General features: G+C 38.6%; 1 protein-coding gene across 1 annotated transcript in view; it reads right to left on the bottom strand.

Moving 5' to 3' along the window:
- The window catches only part of mtr (5-methyltetrahydrofolate-homocysteine methyltransferase), a 65,357-nt gene that overhangs the window by 39,828 nt on the left and 5,160 nt on the right, over window positions 1–20,369 (bottom strand). Inside the window, exons 2-19 of the mRNA XM_072372724.1 lie at window positions 16,943–17,154; window positions 16,729–16,818; window positions 15,024–15,093; window positions 14,821–14,913; window positions 12,298–12,404; window positions 11,960–12,019; window positions 11,560–11,654; window positions 11,343–11,443; window positions 10,798–10,859; window positions 9,330–9,397; window positions 9,167–9,246; window positions 8,104–8,216; window positions 7,137–7,277; window positions 5,057–5,242; window positions 4,797–4,976; window positions 4,441–4,557; window positions 2,734–2,874; window positions 2,560–2,649 (exon numbers count right to left, since the gene is read on the bottom strand). Of these exons, the coding sequence (XP_072228825.1) occupies window positions 2,560–2,649; window positions 2,734–2,874; window positions 4,441–4,557; window positions 4,797–4,976; window positions 5,057–5,242; window positions 7,137–7,277; window positions 8,104–8,216; window positions 9,167–9,246; window positions 9,330–9,397; window positions 10,798–10,859; window positions 11,343–11,443; window positions 11,560–11,654; window positions 11,960–12,019; window positions 12,298–12,404; window positions 14,821–14,913; window positions 15,024–15,093; window positions 16,729–16,818; window positions 16,943–17,154 (2,006 nt within the window). The remainder of the gene's footprint in view (window positions 1–2,559; window positions 2,650–2,733; window positions 2,875–4,440; window positions 4,558–4,796; window positions 4,977–5,056; window positions 5,243–7,136; window positions 7,278–8,103; window positions 8,217–9,166; window positions 9,247–9,329; window positions 9,398–10,797; window positions 10,860–11,342; window positions 11,444–11,559; window positions 11,655–11,959; window positions 12,020–12,297; window positions 12,405–14,820; window positions 14,914–15,023; window positions 15,094–16,728; window positions 16,819–16,942; window positions 17,155–20,369) is intronic.

Below are 20,369 nucleotides of genomic sequence, written 5' to 3' on the forward strand. Positions count from 1 at the left end.
TTCTCCGTACGCATTTTGAAAACTGTTGATTCACTTGAGTTTAAGCACCAAAACTACTAAGTAGCTTCGTTAGCTGGACAGAAATTACTATAAGAGTCTTTGAAGATAACGTCAGCCAGATACGTGTTGCCTGCTAATGCTATCCCTCTATCAGACTAAATACAAACAGCCCCTAGCATTACATAGCTAATATTAGCTTTTATTACCACACAGGTAAAACACTAATATAATGCAGAACAACTAACAGTGACATTCGCTGAAAGTCATCTTTTCACAGAATATCTAACCAAATGTCATCTATTTATAATATATAATATAATAATCTATATCTCTAAAAGTAACCTCAGAACTTGAGAAGGTGGTTTCACTGGATGGAGAAGACATCGTGACACTTTTGAGTGATGGATGTGTTGGGTAGTGTGTGCTGCATGCAGTGTCTGGCCACCGTAGTTTCTCCGAAGGGTGGAGTGTTGCATTCAAAGCGCAATCAGAAATTACAGAATCTAGCAAATATCGTTCATACGCACTCGGAAATTACAGAATCTGACGAACAGCAGACAATTACACAATACTCCTTTTAAAGATTCTGACAACTGATTTTTTTTTTAGGGAAGTTAATGGTAATTCTTTACTAGTTTCCAGTTGCAGTATACATTGCAGGTTTCTATACATCATCAATTCAAGATGGCAACATGTGAGTTGCAGTTAGTTACAGGAGCTCTGAAAACTCGAAAATGTATTTTTCATGTTTTCTTTTTTCTACTCATTTTTCAAGTCATCGCAAGTATAGTCATCCTGAGCGAAAGACCACAGATCCCAAGGAATTACAGCGGAGAAGATTGGGATAAATAGCTGAAGTGAAGTGTCATAAGTGGAAGAGACAGTACAAACTATGCATGCCATCGATTTTTATGGGGAATGTTCAATCTCTCCTAAATAAGATCGATGAGCTAGGGCACTGACCAAACTTCAAAAGGAGTATCATGAGGTTAGCATGATGTGCTACACTGAGTCCGACCTCACCCCAGACTCTCACGTGACGCAAATGACGTGAATGAGCGATAGTGTAAACCAGGGCACATCAGTGTCAAGGAGCGGCACTGTACACGGGATGTGAAACTGTATTACCTGCCATGGGAATTTTCACATGTCATCAGGATAACTGAGATTTGGAGGGGAAAGGAGAAAGCTGGAGGAGCAGCTCCAGCAGAAGAATGCCAGAGATTTGTAAAGAGGATTGAACTCCATCACTGGACAGAGCAACGTGAGCTGGGCTCCATCTATAACCCCCGCTGCTCAAACAGAGCTAGAAACATTGCTCAGGACAGTTTGTACCCAGGCCATCATCTGTTCAACCTACTAAGCTCTGGGAGGCGCTTCAGGTGCATCAAGACCAGTACAAACAGACTAAAAAGAAGTTTTTATCCCAGAGCCATTACCCTGCTGAATGTTAACATGCACTAACTGCCTACAGATGTATTTATGTATTTATCTGGTCATGCATTCACACTTTACATACACAGCTCAGGCAATAACCTGGAGGAGCATGCATGAATGCTGAAAGAATGGCACAGATTGTTGATTGTTTAATGTCTGTTTGTGAAGTAAGTTAAGCTTTTCTTCAGCCACATTCAGAAGTTCTCTGATGACACCGCTATTGTTGGCCAGGTGTCGCAGGGGAACAAGCTCAAATATATAGAGTCATCAGGCACTGTCAGCTGGTATGAACGGAACCGCCTTTGCATCAACACTGGCAAGACAAAGGAGGTGGTGATCGACTTCCGCAAAAAGGCACCCCACCTCACGCTGATGAACATCCATGGTACATTTGAAACAGTGATGGACTACAAATACCTGGGTGTTCACCTCAATAATAAACTAGACAGGTCCACGAATACTGATGCACTTTACAAGTAGTACTTCAGTTTAGGTATTCACTTGCTAAGGGGACTGAGGTCCTTTGGAATGAACAGGCCTCTCTTAAGAACTTTTTATGACACTGTGGTAGCGTCTGCACTCTTTTATGGTGTGGTCTGCTGGAGCAGTGGAATGGCAGAAAGGGACAAGAGGATACTCAATAAGCTGCCCTGTGCTCCGCATCAAGCTGGTGGGTGAGGAGAGGATGTTATCTAAGCTAACATCCATCAGGAACAACACCTCCCACCCCCTGCATGTGACAGAGCAGGCTCTGGTCAGCTCGTTCAGCAATAGACTTTTACTCCCGCAGTGCAGGAAGGAACGTTACCGCAGGTCATTCTTACTAGCAGCTATCAGACTCCATAACACCACGAGAGCACTCACTCATCATATTTACTATTTCACTTGCATCATAGCATGTTCATATGTTGTACATACTATATCACATCTCGTATATATGCCATGTTACATCTTGTACATATCTTTTTGCATTTGTTTAATTATTTTGTTTATATTCCTTCATCACAGAGCTCTGTAACATGCCATTTCTATTCTATACCATTTATTGGCAGTATTTAATGTTCAAGGGTGTAATAACAGATACTTAAAGCAAACAATTTACACTTACTCAGTGTAATTTACCTTGATGAGCGCGTACTCCAATCTCTCCTCTACACTGGCCTCTCTCCACTTGTCTGTTTTAACTACCTTCTTCTCTCCTTTCACATTGTTCTGTTAAAAAGAGTCAAATTTCTGTTAACCAAACCAAAGCAACAACTGCTCAGTATACTCCTCTGTTCCTGTGATTGTGTGTACCTGTGCATAGGCCAAAAGTTTCTCAGTAGCGTCTGTGTCACTGTTCCAGATGAGATTTTCACACAGTAACAACAGCTCCTTATCAATGTCGTCATACACAGGCAGGTTCCCAGCATTAACAATCCCCATGTCCAGGCCGTCCTGACAAAACACACAGGAATACACAGCCCTATTTCTAATACCATCTCAATGAGGGAAATGGTTTCATAGCTTTAGCCAATACTTTGATAAGCACGTACAGTACATTCACTATAGTTCAGGCAGTTTTGTTAAAAACCCAACCCTCTGCATTATATTAGTTTAATTTGGCAGTGTTCTGTTAACTACCCAACATTTCACATGCAAATGTGGAATACTTAAGGAAGAGAGTAGCAGCAAAGACCAAACCAGAGTACAGAAAAGAGCAGCATCAATGACAGATATAAAATCAATTCAATCAGACACAGTTTGAAAAGGAGAAGCTAAGTGGAAGTGGACTGAAAAATAGCTTGAAGAAGATGTGGCATCAGTTTTGTGTTGTGGAAGAAAGGTACCCAAATGCAGCTCACAGGAGGAGGCAGGAGGGTGAGGAAAAAACAAAACGTTATTCTTTACTGGAAACAAAAGGGTGTTACTGAGGCCGACAGTCACAAGAACAGGGTAAGAACAGACGTGACATTAAGCAAAACAACAATGACAAACAAACGAGCAGAGAACTAATGGAAATTAGAAGCCTGAATACAGTATGGTGCAAACTGACAGAAGAACAGAAATTAACTGAGGTGCACAGGGAATATCGATTTCACAATAACACAGGAAGGTGTACAGAAGAGCTCAAAAACATACAATAGAAGCAAGACTAATTGGAATATTATCTAAATACATACAGAAATCTGAACAAAAATAGAGACCTACAAACCCACAGACCATGACAGTAGTAGAGTATATTATGGACAGAACTGGACAGCTGATTTCATTGAGCGGAAACAGCTGATGTGAGCCATCTTGAGCTAATCAACAGATCAACCAATCTGTAGACAAGGCTCGACTACGTGGTCTGCCTAAACTAATATTATGCTTAATTTGAGGGCACACAGTTTTAGATCATTTGGATAAATAATTGTCAGCTTTATAGTTACAATGCTAAATGCTATACTTTCACATTTACTTATTATCTCAAAAGTATATGGCACTGTGGACAGAGCTGAGTTTTATATCATACTGAATACTCAGTTTGAGCTTGTGGAGATGCTTTGTGACTGCACAGGAATAGAACAACCCTTTGTGTTCCTAATGTTATCTCTCATCACAGCACAGCCTCTGTCAATAAGCTATATCCACATTTGTCAAGCCAGATGATAGTGATCATAATGTAGAAAAACTATGCTGTTAGCTGTCTGACACCATAGTCTTTATGTAAGCCATGATCATTATACAAACTTTTTCTCTATCTATGTTTATGACAGAAAGGCAAATTGGCAAACAATACTACCAACATTTGTTATTCTCTTACAATCAGCTTCCGTTTCTCTCTTGCTAACTAAATAACATCAACAGTTATATCCATTGACAGCACAGTGAACAAAAACTAGATTTGCTATCTGTATCGATACTAAGTCATTAACAAATGAAAAGCAGCATTAATAGGTTGTATGTTTCTAAATTTCAGAGGCATGAACAGAAATGAAAGAAGTGGGTGTGGGAGAACCAGTGTGTGGCCAAATTTACCTTGATAGCATGATAGAGAAATACACCATGCATAGCTTCTCTGATAGCCTCAATACCTCTGAAGGAGAAGGATAGGTTGGACAGACCTCCGCTCACCCTGGCTCTAGGTAAAGTCTCCTAAACACAGACACAACTTGGTCCATTAGTGATCTAAATTTCTGTTGTAATGAATATATTTACAGTTTCTTGCTAGATAAGATCAACTTAAAATGAGCACAGCATTTTGTGAAGCAGAGACCTATTGAAATTACTTTTATAGAAGTCTGCTTTGGATAAAATGCTCCCCTTCAGTTCAGTACATACAGCAAGTGCAGACCATTTGTTTTAACAGTTAGTGTGAGCAGCTGTTCTGTTACCTTGATAAGCTTAGTGGCCCTGATGAAATTGACAGCATAGTTGTTGTGTTCTTCCAAGCCTGTACCAATGGTTAGGATGTTGGGGTCAAAGACGATGTCATTGGGGTCAAATCCCACTTTGCCAACCAGCAGTTTGTAAGCTCGAGTGCAGATCTCCACCTTGCGGTCTGTGTCTGTGGCCTGGAGATGACAGCAAATTTGTAAGCAAATATCTGTTAGTTTGTGGGTGACCGTATGTGTATGTATAACTGCGTTCCCACCTGTCCCTCCTCATCAAAGGCCATGACCACCACGGCAGCTCCATAGCGCTTTACAGTGGCAGCTTTTTGTAGAAACTCCTGCTCTCCCTCCTTTAGGCTGATGCTGTTGACTATGCACTTGCCTTGACAACATTTCAGGCCAGCCTCAATCACAAAGAAGTTAGAGGAGTCAATGCATAGAGGAACCTAGATGAGGAGAAAGGATGGCTAAAAAAAAAACACAGCATACGGTCTTCATATTTACTGAACAGGTTCATTCATATTATCTTTTTTTTTTTTTTTAACTGGCCCTTTTATTTTACCAGGCTGTAATATCGAGTTTGTGAGATCTGGGATGTCAGAATGATATGGCTATTTCACTGTTCAACTAAAGACTACGCCTATGCTCATCTAGTACCACTATGAAGGTGATAGGAAAGAATGAATAGCAGCCCCTTCAGACAATTTCTGAGCAGTCTGTTCTCGGACAAGATCGAAAGATTTTGATTGACCCGTCATATTTTTATTATATTTTATATATAATATATTTTCTCTGCAGAGATTAAGAGATTTTGCCCTTTGACAGAGGGTACCAAGTTCCTCATTCTAAACTCAATCATTTTCAAAACTATTCTGTTCCTGTCTCTATTAAACTTGCAAACAAACTGAGGAGAGGCTGAAAGGATTGTGCAATATTTCCATGCGTGTGTGCAGTAAGGCTTGCTTGTATTGGCAATGTGAGACTGTATGAATATGACATACCTTTTTGCAATTTCTTATCATGATCTTTTGCTGTTACTGTAAATTTATCTAGCTATGTGTGCAGCATATAAGTCTAGAAAACATTTCCCTAAAAGGACAAAAAAAAAAGTACACACTGTGTGTTTTTTTTTTTTTGTTTTTTTTTTTACAGTCTATCACACAGTAGAAAGGTCTGAATACTTGTTTCTTTCGAAAAATGACTCAATAATTCAAAGAGTCAAGGGAAGCAATAATTACCAAAAATGTAAAAATGTGAATACGGTCTACAAAAAGTGCCAGAGCCGTCTCTATTTTCTGAGATGGCTTAGGTCCTTCAACATCTGCCGGAAGATGCTGCGTATGTTCTATGAGTCTGTGTTAGCCAGTGCCATAATGTACGCTGTTGTCCACTGGGGCAGCAGTCTGAGGGTCACAGACACCAACAAACTCAACAAGATCATCAGGAAGGCCAGCAATGTCATGGGAGAGGAACTACACTCTGGACAAGATGTTGAAGAGGAGAAATTTGGACAATGCCTGACTCTCCTTTTTATCCTCTCCATAGTCTGCTGACCAGCTACAGACCCAACCCAGGCACACATACACTAATCCTAACTTGCTCCAGTTTGCGTTATAGTATTGACAATAATGGATACTAAGAGTCAGATACTAAATTTCAGTATTAAATCATCCTAATACTTAATCCTCTGATCTATGAACATGCTGGCGTGATCAGGTCACATGACGTCATTACGGCACCGTAGAAAACAAACTACAAATGATTTTGATATTACAAACTAAACTAAAAAAAAAAAAAGATACCAAGCATGGGTATGGCAAACTTTTTTTTTTTGTGGTATATAAAGACAAAATCAAAGTATTCAAAAACGACCAAAATGGGCTCAGACCCTAGAGGGTTAAATAGCATTTCTTATAACAACCCTAACAGATGCTCAACAGAAAGTGGAAAGTTGCTAACAAAGAGCAAAATGATAACAAAATATCAAATATTCTCTCATGTGCCACATGTGCAGAACATGGAGACAATGAGATGACTTCATCAAAAAGGTACCAGTCAACTATCAAACAGTGTAAAACGGCAAGGAAATAGGACATTTCTGTTACTTTCCCCTTCCAATTCTATAGACAAATGGAGATGATGACATCTATGCACAATAACTGAGATCAGCTGAAATAATTGTGATCGTATAATAGCTGTGTCAGGCATTGATAATCAATTAGTCTAAGACACTTTCTTTCGAAAATACAAATAAAATCCAATATGCTGGGCTAAGTTCAAGACTATCAGATTAATTATTTAGTATCAATTGTTTATTTCCTTTGCATTTGAATATCCCACCCGTGAAATATCTGGCTCAGAGGTAATGAAGTTACAAAATCGGGCCATGGCAGTTGCTCCATCCAGCATGCCATCATCCATGTTTATGTCCAAGACCTGGGCTCCCATCTCCACCTGAACCTTTGCAATGCTCAGAGCCTCCTGGATAACAAACACAAAGGGACATATCAATAAAAGTGAAATATACAGACTTAAAACACTGCCCTGTACTCTTCTGAATTTGAAAGCCATTTCTTTTTCAATTATTTCAATATTCAAAAGATGAACAATACTAGGACTGATAAGAAACAGCACTCCCTATGGAGACAGCAGCTGGAGGCCAAGATTAAGGCAACACAGAGGGAGGTTAGAGGAAGAAGTCTTATAAATCCTATCAGTGGAAAGAACAATGACTCACTGTTAAGCCTCACCTGAATGTACAGCTCTCTAAAAGACAGCACAGAGGCACTAATCATGGCAGCTCAAGAACAGGCCCTGAGCAAAAGTGTAATACCGAGTGGGTCAACATGATGAGATTAATTTGATTATAGCTATAGTTGGACTATGCTCCTTATTTTGGCAAGGGCAATTATCCAAGTATATATGGCAGTGAATAAATCGAATCATTGGCACAAAGCATGTCATACCCTGGTACAATAGGTGGTGATGTACCCATTTCAATTAGTGGTAATAGAGCCACTTCCAGTTGACCTCTTCACCACCACCACCACCAACAACAACAACAACAAACTCAGGCATTCGAGAAAGATGGCGAACGAAGAGCAAGATTAGCCACTTGGATATATCTTTATTCAGTTAATTATGTGCATGTTAGCCATTGCTAGGTGAGAACTTATGTTAAATCTGTAATTTTTTTAAAATCAAAATTAACATTATCCCCGTATTGTTTAACAATAAGTAAAAAAAAAAAAAAAAGAGCAATATTAGCAATAACAATAATAATAATAACAACAATAATAATAATAACCTCATAGTGTCCAGCCATGATCAGCTTAGCAAACTTGCGTGACCCAGCCACATTGCAGCGTTCTCCAATGTTTACAAAATTGGTGTACGGACCAATTCTAAATGGCTCCAAACCTAGAAATGACAGCAGTTTTTCAAATTATTTTTTCAATTTTTATCTCACCTTGGATAGATAGGCACAAGCTAAAGAAACTAGCTCACCCATTACAGGACAAAGGACTTTTAAGAAGGTATTCAAAAAAAAAAAAAAAAAAGGTGTGGATGTATAGTTTAATTGGTTTTAATTGTTGAAAAATCTTTAGAAATATTTTTCATGACATTGGTTGATGGGCTGAACAGTAACCTTTCAAAAAGATAAATAAAAAAAACAACAAAAAAATGGTTTACATGAAAATTAAAGGTATGTTTAAAGTCACATCATACTCACCACTCTGCTGTTCTGAGTTTTCTAATTTACTGCAAATATGTAATAATAATTTTTTTTTTTTACAAATCCTTTTGGAATCATTCATTTGGATTCACTACATCTGTACAATTGCGGCTCTGCTGGCATGCAATTCTTATCTTGCAGACGCTTTTTGAAATGAAGACTATCAAAAAGTTTACAAATATGAATAGAATTTGAAAAAACAGGACAGGAGCTGTCAAGTTTCAGTTATTTTTTTTTTTAGAAAACTGGGAAGAAACAGAATATGTATAGAAGTAAAATGGTGAATGTTGTTACAATGGAAGGTACGGGTATGTTTACTCATTTCCTCATGAGATGGAGTTTGATTTTGCACTACCTAATTACCAGTAATGCAAAAAAATATTAGAATTTTACTCATCTATCACAAAGTAAAATTGTCAGGGAGACAACGAGTGAAAGTCTTGAGGTATTCTGTCCACTAAAGAAACGTGAAGTGATTTTACAATCTGATTGGCATCCTCACTTAATCAATTGACATTTGTGATCAACCTGAACAGCTAGCATCTGACAAGTTTTAATAAAAAAGTCGCACTTATTAAGATATTAGGGATTAAACATTTAGTACTTCAAAAGTTTTAATACGTGGTTTTAATACCTGAGAGCAGCAAGCAGTCTTGATAAATATCAGCAGCAGGAATTCTTGGCTGGCATTGTTTTATTTCCTCAGATATGGCTCTGTAAGAGAAGAAAAAGCAATTCAAATCAAACCTGAGCAATACTTAGGACAGAAATATGGTTAAAAGGTACATGATCTTGACCTAATGTGCAGTGGGGTTGTCCCACAACATCCTCCCACAATATTCACAAGTCCATCCATGGCAAAGTCCTGCAAATACAAGACAATACAATCTACCGATGCAGACCAGACAGGTTTCAACAACAAGGCAAAGATTATTTCACTTTTTAGTTTTCAATGATAACTTTTAAGGCCCAAAAAGACATGTACACAAACACAATTTTCATTTTCATTTAATGTAATTTCATGTCTGAAGCAAGTATTTTGAGACTTTTTCATTTGCTAAGGTTAAAAATAATGTATCATACTAAATGTAGCAGGTCATGAATCTTTGTAAGTTTTACAAAGAAAAGAAAGAAAGAAAAGGACTAAGTCAAATGTCCTAACTTTACACCCATCTTTAATTTTCTCTTGCAGTTAGCCATTTCTTAATTGGTCTGTAGATGAGACACACATTAGGGACAGAATTACTGCAGGTTTTGTTAAAATAAAGTATTTATCTGCTGGTGGTTCAATCTCTGGCATCTCTAGTCTACATTTGAAAATGTCCTTGAGTAAGATGGTGGACCCCACACTTCACCCCACACTGTGGGATTATATGTTTGACAGAAATAAGACACAATCTAGCTTAAACTGAGTAGACTTAAGGGCCCTTTTACACTAACATCTGGCCAATGAGTAAAACGAGAAAGTGTTTAACTGCAGTTGCTACAGGTATCTATCAGCTCTCAATCAGAATTTATAGGAAGACAACACATGGGTGTCCACACTGATCTCAATGAGGATACTGCATTCAGGACTACAATAGCAGGTTCAGTTCAGTTTTTCAGCTGGTTTGCGTTACCATGAGTTCAACTGTGTGACCTGCTGAAGCTGTGTGACATAATCAGCTAAGTAGCTGCCATGCCACAAAAACGCTCCGTCAGTGTCTGAAGATTTTCACCACAACTCTCTCCATTACACTTACTACAACTTCTTAAGGTTTATCAGTTTTTTAAAATTTTATTTTGTTGTCTGTATCAAAAGCATACCTTTAATAATACTTTTTACAGCAGAAATATAATTTCCCATCTGGGATTGTTTCTATATTAATAAATTGAACTGAACTGATTATCAGGCATTGGTGTCCAAGCCAGTAGTGTTGGATATGACATACAGTGTAATGGCATTCCTTTAGGTTGTAGTCACAAGCTTGTACACTGGGAGACAGTGGTTGTTACTGAACCAGTTTTGAGTATATTGTAGCTCATTAAGCACAGACAGTAAATGCACTACCACTGGCAATGTGGAAGGATTCAGTCAGCTTTAGCAGCTGTATTTTTGGTGCAAAAACAGCACAAGAAGTGCTGTGTATGCATGTATTTGTGAATGAGTGAAAGTAACTTGTAGTATAGAGCTTTATAAGCAGTCAACAAAACTAGAAAATTGCAATGTAAATGCAGTCCATTTAAACATAAATCAGAGGAATAAATAATAGTAAAAAACAGAACCTTTAAACTTGAGGCTGTCACTTGAGGAGTTTCATCATAACCTCCAAATGCGTTGGGAAGGCCTAAAAATTAAGATAAAAAATTATTATTAACACATAGGAATGAGGCAATCATTTATCATTCATAATCAATTTTTAATCACATTTTATTGTAATTATATTATATATAGAATTATAATTTAATTTATAATTCAAATAATTTATTTGAATTTCCTCCATGGGGGATGAATAAAGTATTTTTCTATTGTATTCTGGTGTGGTGGTTAGCCACGGCGCCTCTCAGCAAGAGGGTTCCTGGTTCGACTCTGTGTATGTGTGGGTTCTCTCCAGGTACTTTGTTACATGCATGTCAGGTTAATCGGAGCCTCTAAATTGATCCTAAGAGTGAGTGTGAGCGTGCATGGTTGTTTGTCTCATTTGTCTTGATGCAACTCTGTGATGACTGGTGACCTGTCCAGGGTGTACCCCAGGCTCCAGCCCCACCGTGACCCTACAATTGGGTTAAGAGGGTATAGAAAATGGATAGATGGATGGAGTGCAAGTTACCTGCATTGGGATAGCAAATAATGAAAGCTGTGGTGCTCTTTCCCATGGTCTCAATGAAGGGCCTCATTTCTGTTGCCCCCAAGGCACAGTTTAGACCAATACTGCATCACCGTGAGGGGAAAAGAACTGTTTTTACTGTGAGGGCATTAGTTTAGCATGATTGATTTGTTTTTCCTCTTACAGGTGCCAATGCTGTGTGTTATGTACAGTAACTCACCACAGTGGCTTAGCATGGGATAAGCTCACGACAAAGGCTTCTCCTGTTTGACCAGAGAGTGTTCGTCCACTCTTGTCAACAATGGTCCCTGAGATCTGTATAGTGAGTTTGACAAGAAAGCCTGATAAAGATAACTGCTCAACATTTCAGATGTTACTGATGCTAAGATGCGTTATTTTACCCATCCTGCATAGGAGTGGGAGGACCTATAAGATTAAAGCTTTATTGTTGCCTTAAAAATATTATATATAAAAAAACATCATTTAAAAATATATAATAAAATAGAAAGTAGATGTGCATGGTTCTTACTGTATGCTTAACTATGTTCTACATCAAAAATTTGAATTTTAAAACTACAGCAAACTTAGAAATATAATAAATAAAAAAGGTACAAACATACAAATATAGGTTTCCTTTCGTAGCTCTTTTCAAAAAGCAGCTCAATGGCAAACAAGGCAGCCTGTAGACGGAGTAATGAAGCAGTAATATGAAACATGAACTTAAATATAGCAAAAGAAAGCAGTGTAAGGAGGCATGCATGTAGTATATAGTACAATTAATATACTTTGTTTCACTGATTGTATAAGTTCAGATAGATCCTGCAGAACTTCAGAAAGTTACAGTGCAATTTTGAACAGTGGTTATTAACTACTAAAGCTAAAAAAAATGTTGTCATTTCCCTTTCTAATTATTATTGTCTACTTTAAAAAAAAAATATCACCATTACAAGAGGGATACCTTAGCGTTGGCAGTATCAAAGATGGTTTCAACAAGAAGGATATCAGCTCCTCCATCCAATAAACCTCTGACCTGCTCTGAGTAGGCGTCTACAAGCTCATCAAAAGCTGTGAAAAAAAGGCATGCACATACATAAACAAAATGTAAGTAACTGGAATTGCATACATTTGTGAATGTCCTTTCTCCCTGAATCCCTTATGTTTATGCATTTGGCAGACGCTTTTATCCAAAGCGACTTACAGGTAGGCAGATAGGGTAAGGACCCCTACTTGAGGTAGTACCTTCCATGCAGGGGAGTCAGTAGCATCTAAGCTCTAAAGGACTTGCTAGTTGGGTGGTGATGTTTCCATGTCTATATTTGGAGCTAATAAATGTCAAGCAGCAGCTACTTTTGGAGACATTATTGGAACACAGAAAAGACATGGTTACGCACCCAATCCCTGTGTAGATTTATGGAGAGAATGGAACTTCTCAAACTACACTGACTTATATGGGTGTATATATATATATATAAAAAAAATATATACATATACGTATATTGTGAAACAGTCAAAAAATGATGTTTTCTTTTCTCTGATTTGCTCTGATTTTCTCAGAATTAGAATCATGTTTAATGGCCGAGAATGTTAACAGGGAATTTGGTCGTCTCTCAGGCAACACAGTGTAAGGTGGAAAACCTGGGAATAAATTATAACATATCAGAATAATTTATATTTCTTGCATCCTCTCAACTGGTCTGAAAAACAAGACAGCTCCTCAAAACATGCCTGTGTGGCATGTGTTCATTCAGGCAGATACGGTAAATACTTATATATAAAGAATATATATAACCCAAAATGGTCATGAAAGCAACTGAATGTGAAGGACTGAAAACCATATACATGTTGAAATGCAAGGTTTACATTGCAACACATTGTAAAAATAATGTTTTTTAAGCTCGAACCATGAATATCATCATCTGACCCAACCAAAGTAGTTTTGATTTCTAATACTAACCAAGTGATTTTATTTTCTTTTGTCAACCAGAAAGTGATATTTCATCACAACATGTTATTTACAGTAACCAAGACAACCAGCAAAATTGTGTTTGTGATGGTGACCTATTGTAAAATCATTTAATTTTCACCTAACCTCCAGCAAAGAATGATTATTTTCCAACTCTGACAAAGTAATGTTGTTGCCTAAATGTGTTGGTCTTCATCACACATCACCAAAAGGCTCAAGGTCGAATGCACAGCACTTAGCTGATACATCCAATCACCACTCCTTTCTCCTCATAAGAACTTTGTTGTTTCTAAAATTAAAGACTGAGAATTATGTCTGCTATAATGCGGAAGCAGTCATTTTTTCATTTTGCTACTTGTTTGGGTGGTAATTTCCAGGGTGCTGTTATAAGGCATATTAGGGGTAAGAACAAAATTTATTTGACCGTTTCGGGTGGTGGACTTTTTTTCATCATAAGATGTGCAGCAATAAGTTTTAACTGTGTTACTGACACATTTCAAAATGGACAGCCTGAGAAGATCATCATCAACAAGAACCTGCTAACAGGTCATAAATAAATCAAATAATATAAATGAACAAATAAATAAAGAAAATACTCTTTTATATACCAGAAATTGGAATTCTATAGCCGAATCAACTGTGTTTGTAGGCAATTCGTACTTCACTGTACTGAATTAAAAAAAAAAAAAATTAGGCGCAAATATCAAAATCTTTAATCACGTTAATTGCATGATATCCTGTGATTAATCACGATTAATCACATTGTTATATATGCTAAATACAATAATGAATTCAAAAGTAGCATATAACGCACTTGTATTGGAACTGAAATCCTACAATATTTAGTTTTACAGCCTTTCTGTAGATTTTCTGGTGTGCTTCGGATTATTGCTCTGTTGCAAGATCCTATTTCAGCTAAGTTTTGGCTGCAAGATAGCCTCACATATGACATTAAGTTACAATAGAATTGGTATACAGAACAGATTAGACGAGACTAGACTAGCCTCGGTATAGAGTTCATGGCCAACTGAATTACTGCAAGTTTTAACCTTCTGGCTAAAACATAAGCCCAAATCTTCATCTTTCCCTCCTTTCTTGACAATTGGGGTGTACTGTATTTAGTATTTGCCAAGCTGGGCAAGGTGCATTAACACCAAGTATCTCCATATTTGTTTTGTCTATCCAAAGTAGACAGTTCCAAGGTTTACATACATACATGTATTTTATATAATATAAATTACTAAATGTTATTAAATTAAATCTATTATGCAACAAAAATACAGTCATGAGCACAGTTACCACTGGCATCACTAGGCTGCTGTGGTCATATAGTGAGTAAAGGTAATCTTGGCAGAGGAGTAAATGTTGTCTGTAATCTGTTTCCATTTTCAAGCATATATGCTACAAATTCTGAGGACTGTAAAAACATTTAATTTAGAGGGCTTTTAAAAAGTCAATATTTTGAATATCTATAACCTAATAAAGCAAGAAGTGAGTTGAAAATAAATCTAATCTTACAGATATTCCTGAAATCTGGTCTCTCCACAGATGGCGACACAGAGAGGGTTTTATTAGTGGGACCCAATGCCCCAGCCACATAGCGTTTACAACCTGGTAACAAGACACATTACAGCCAATGTTACACACATGAGGAAATCCTGAAAAATTATGAACCATACCAGAAAATATGTATCTGAAAACAATGTGGTGCTATTGCTAACCAGATTGTTTGGTGAAATCATCTGCTGCCTTCCTTGCAAGCTCTGCTGATGCCCTGTTAAGGCGATATGCCTACACAAAAAAAACACAAAAACATTAGTCTACAAAATAGAGCATGAAACATGAGCTGGTTACAATGTTACTGGTTTAATATTCTAAAATGGAAACTGCCTTGTCTGTGAAGAAGTCTTTAAAAGAAAAAGAAAATTGAAAACTGTTGACACAATGGACAGATGTAATAATACTATTATTAATTATCTAGTTTAACAGAAACTAGTATTTCTGTAAAATGCACAGCAGGGTATTTGCCCAGTGGCCGAGTTGTGGCTTCTGGGGCTCGACCAAGCTCAGCCCAGAAAAGCCATGGAATGACATCTCCCCGTGGGCTCACCACCTGCAGGATGAACAGCCTGAGTCGGGTGCAATGTGAGCTGAATGGCAGACGAAGGCGGTGGCCTGGCGATGAGAATCCTTGGTGTCACAAACTGGCTCTTGGGACATGGAACATCACCTCGCTGACAGGGAAGGAGCCTGAGCTTGTCTTGGACGCTCGGTAAAGAGCGAGGCAGAGCTGTCAACTAATACTCAACTGTTGCTGAGTTGATGAAATGGTGTGAAAGACTAATGGACAAACCTAGCAAATCCAAATGAGAAGCCTCCCTGTCTAGAATATCTTCAACTCACACCTCAGGAAGAGTTTCTTCATATGTACAGGAGAGGTTGAGACATGAAATCTGAATGTTCAGAGCCTCCATTGTGGATGTTACCAAGTGCTGTGGTCAAAAAGTCATTGTTACCTCTTGTGGCAGCAATCAGAGGACACGCTGGTGGACACCAGCAGTGAGGGAAGCAATAGAGGTGAAAGATTGGTTATTCCAGTGGACACCTGAGGCAGCTGACAGGTACCGAATGCCCAAGAGGGCTGCAGCATTGGTGGTTGCAGAAGATAAAACTTAGGTGTGGGAGGAATTCGGCAAGGCCATGGAGAAGGATTTTCAGTTGGCCTCAAGGAAGTTCTGACAAACCGATCACAGATTTGCACCACTGTGAAGCATTGTGAGCAAACTGTGGTTGGAAATTAACCCTCATACATACATTTCTAGTGTCAAGGATATGGAAAACCTCAGATCTTGAGTACAATCTCACAGGTGGGGAAGATTTCCTCAATACTTCTGGGGCACAAAAAAGTCTGAATCTTTACTTACTCACTTTGGAGTAATCCCTATTCTCAAATCATGAAAAATGTCCACTGCTCTTTTAGCATGCACCTGGATGTTGCATTCCCTTCTGTGCCAAATCAAGACGGAGCCGATAAAAACCTATGGCTGATGCAGAGTCATTTGACAACCGAATGTTGATGAAATATTTTCAAATTCAGCTATAAACTGATGTTTGTGGAGTTTTTTGACCAGTGTAAAAAGGACTATACATATCAGCAAATTATATGTCTTTGATATCTGAACTAATAAAAGAACAAAAGAAAAGAAACATGAACCGAAAACGCAGTTTTAAGTATCGATAGCAGCAAGGTCATAGAACAAGATAGAGTGCACAGACGTATATAGAAATTGAGCTGTATGTAATTAAAAAAATAAATAAATAAATAAAAAAGTTCAGTGGTTTACGAGTTATATCAGTTACTATGTATACCTAACCGCTGTGTCTACAGTACAACCTGTGTGCAGTGGCCAAGCAGGCACAACATACCATGTGTTCCAGTCCATAGTCTGCCTGGGCAATAGATGTGCTGCTGAATGTATTGGTCTCAATGATGTCCGCACCAGCTTGTAGGTACTCCTTTGAATAGCAGGAAAACACAATTTAAACACATAACTTCTGCTCAATGTCATGAATTATGAAATTATGGATAAACTGAGAACTAGTGATTAGCATCAGACAAAGTGAGAAAAAAATTAACTACCTTGTGTATTTTATAAATGACATCTGGCTGTGTGAGACTGAGAAGGTCATTGTTGCCCTTCAATGGCAGCATGTGCTCTACAAACTCATCTCCCCTAAAATCTTCTTCCTTGAGATTGTATTGTTGGATCATGGTCCCCATTCCTCCATCCAAGATCATTATCTTTTGCTGCAGCAAAGCTCGAAGCTCCGATTCCAATGGACAGCTGCATCCTGGGAAAATATATGATAGGTTGCTCACAAATAAGATTACAGTATCACAAAATACATCTACAACTAGCTGTTAATGGGAAATTGTAATTAAAAAAAAAAAAAAAACACAATCTTAATGCTTTGTCCATGTCATGGTGTATGACATACCACTATAAACATGTCCTCACACTTAGACTTGCCAAGATGATGTCCTTTAACCCATTTAGACCTGAAAGGACTGAAAGGTTTAACCACCTAAATTATCTTAAATTCATGTTTATGGTTTCTTCAAAAGGTTAAGAAACAAAATGGATTTAGCAGACATCAGGACATTTTCAACAAAACCCTCAGGTTTTAAAATGCTTCTTATTTTTCGATCTGAACGGGCAAAATAAATTAGACACACTCACAGTTGAGCGTAATCCCATAGACTGAAAATAACAGACTCTCAACGGACAATTGCAAAATTATGAAAGTGCACATAAAACTGTCAAGCCATCGGTTTCATCATTAGATAAATAATCTATTAGATTTTGGTCACATTGGTTTAATTTGGTTCATCTACTTCAGTGCCTGCTTGAATACTGATGTTTTAGGGTTACCTTTGTGCAAAAATATAGATAATTCCACTTTCAGAAAGGCTGAATATCAAGATATATAAAAACGTGTTTAAAACACAACAGATGGCAAGAGTGTCAGAGCTCTCTACTGGACAAATGTAATGGAGACAATGTTTCAAAACAACTTCAAACATATCTGCTGATGTATTTACAAAGCCCACCGCTCATTCAGGACACAATGCAATACTCACACCATAGTGATAATTATGGTGGAATACCTACAATTAGTTTTTATAGAAATTGTAAAACTGATTCTAGAAAAGCATGAGGCTTTTAAGATGCAGCAGCAATATCCGCTATTCTGTTTTGTATTCATGCTGAATAATATTGTTATTTGTTTCAGAAAAACAAACATAGTGTAAAACATTTTATGCTTCATTCGCCTTTGTATGACTAATTTGATCATTTATTGTACTATTATTGACCAAAACAAAAAATGTTTATGTTTTTCGTGATTTCCACTACATTTGAACTAATTAACTAAATGATGAGAGGAAATTTGTAAGATGGGAGATACTGAACATGTTTGGCAAAACAGGAAAGGATCTAAGAAGCTCATGTAAAATATATGCAGAAAACACAATACATGATGAAAATCACTGGCAGTTTTTTTTCAACAAAATAATTCCGATAACAAATTGCAATATCTGGCCGTGTCATGTTAATCACGAGTATTAGTACATGTTCTATGATGAGCGTCTGTACACAAGATACACTTTCAGTACAAGTTTGATAGGTTCATTCAACTTCAAGTGACACTGCGCAACACTCACTTGACATGATGGTTGATGGCTTTGAATCAGTGCATGCTAGTTAAAAATCTTGTCCAACTTTCATCAGCGCTAGAGAACATCCCTTTGTCATCTGATATTAAAGCCACAACAGACCATGGCAGCTGCAGGTAAGGAACAGGTAAAGCACTGCAGTTGCTCTATTTTGACAGTTGGATCAGTCTGTCCGAGTCCTGGCTGAATGACAACACACAAGACTAATGTGTGGACATACCCAGCTTCACAGCCGTATGAGCAGATTGAGATCTGCGTACAAACGGTAAGCGGAAAGGCGTACAGTATGTGGACTGCCCAAATGTGGCGAAAGGACATTAGATCTGTTCTATGCTAACGTGAAAGAGGCTTACAGGGCAGTGTCTCTTCCACCACTGAGTAGATCTGATAACAGCATGGTCTATCTACAACCCACATACAGATCTTGTGTACAAAGACTTCCTGTTCCTACCAGATCTTTCAGGAAGTGGTCACCAGAGGCGAGTGATGCATTAAAAGACTACTTTGATGTCACAGACTGGGCTGTACCGCTGGAGGCAGAAGAAATGGACATTGACATGGACAGGAGGGTCAGCACCATCACAGACTATATTAACTTCTGTAGGGATACTGTGATTCCAGTGAGGACTGTAAGGTGCTATCCAAATAATAAAACATGGATCACCATTGACATCAAAGACCTCCTGAACCAGAAAAAGAGGGTGTTCCAGAACGGGGATAGAGAAAACCGGAGGAGTGTACAACAGGAGCTTAAAAAGACACTATGTCAAGCTAAGGTGGAGTAGAAGAAAAAGGTAGAGAGACAGCTGGAGAACAATAACACCAATGAGGTGTGGGAGGGCATGAGGACCATCACTGGATAGCCTGAAAAACTCTGTCTGTGGAAGGTGATGTGGACAAAGTCCATACTTTCAACCAATATTACACCAGGTTTGATAGTGTGGCTTTTTCCACCTCTGCTCCCTCCACATTTGCTGCTGCTCCCTCCTCCCCCACCACTCCAGCTGTTTCCTCTATACTGCTTCCACTGCCCAGATGTACTTCCACCTCAATGGCAACTTGCATCACCAAGCCTCCTCCTCCGCCTGACTGCACCTCCACCTCTGCAGCAACTCTCACCAACAGGCTTCTTCTGTCCAGCTGTAGCTCCACCTCTATGACAGTTTCCACCTCCAGGCCTCCTGAACCCAGCCACACCTCCACCTCTGCGGCAGCTTCCACCACGAGGCCTCCTGAGCCCAGCTGCACATCCACCTCTGCGGCAGCTTCCACCTCCAGGCATCCTGAGCACAGCTGCACCCCCACCCCCATTTCTATGATTGACACCAACATCACTCCTGACACCATCCCTCCGTTACTGCCTCTGTGTCTAACAATAGAGGAGGTTGGAGCTGAGCTCAGGAGACTTCAGTCAGGGAAGGCTACAGGCCCAGATGGAGTATGCCCAAGGCTTCTAAGGGACTGTGCTGGTCAGTTTAGCATTCCCTTTTCAGTGGCTTTTCAATATGAGCCTTCAGATGGAAAAAGTCCTGGTGCTGTGGAAAACCTCTTGTCTCATACCGGTGCCCAAATTAGGGCAACCGGTGGAGCTGAATGACTACAGACCAGTGGCTTTGACATCTCATATCATGAAGACCTTGGAGAGACTCCTTCTTCGAGATTGCAGGTTGCTGAGGATCTTGACCCCCTCCAGATTGCCCACCAGAAATACATAGGAGTGGAAGACGCAATTCTCTACTTATCTGGATGTGCCTGGTTCATATGTGAAAATCATGTTCTTTGACTTTCCCAGTGCCTTCAAAACCATATGGCCTCCCGTACTGAAAGACAA

The sequence above is a fragment of the Leuresthes tenuis genome, unplaced genomic scaffold (genome assembly GCF_036924035.1).
Source record: "Leuresthes tenuis unplaced genomic scaffold, fLeuTen1.0.hap1 SCAF_20, whole genome shotgun sequence".
Lineage (NCBI taxonomy): Eukaryota > Metazoa > Chordata > Actinopteri > Atheriniformes > Atherinopsidae > Leuresthes > Leuresthes tenuis.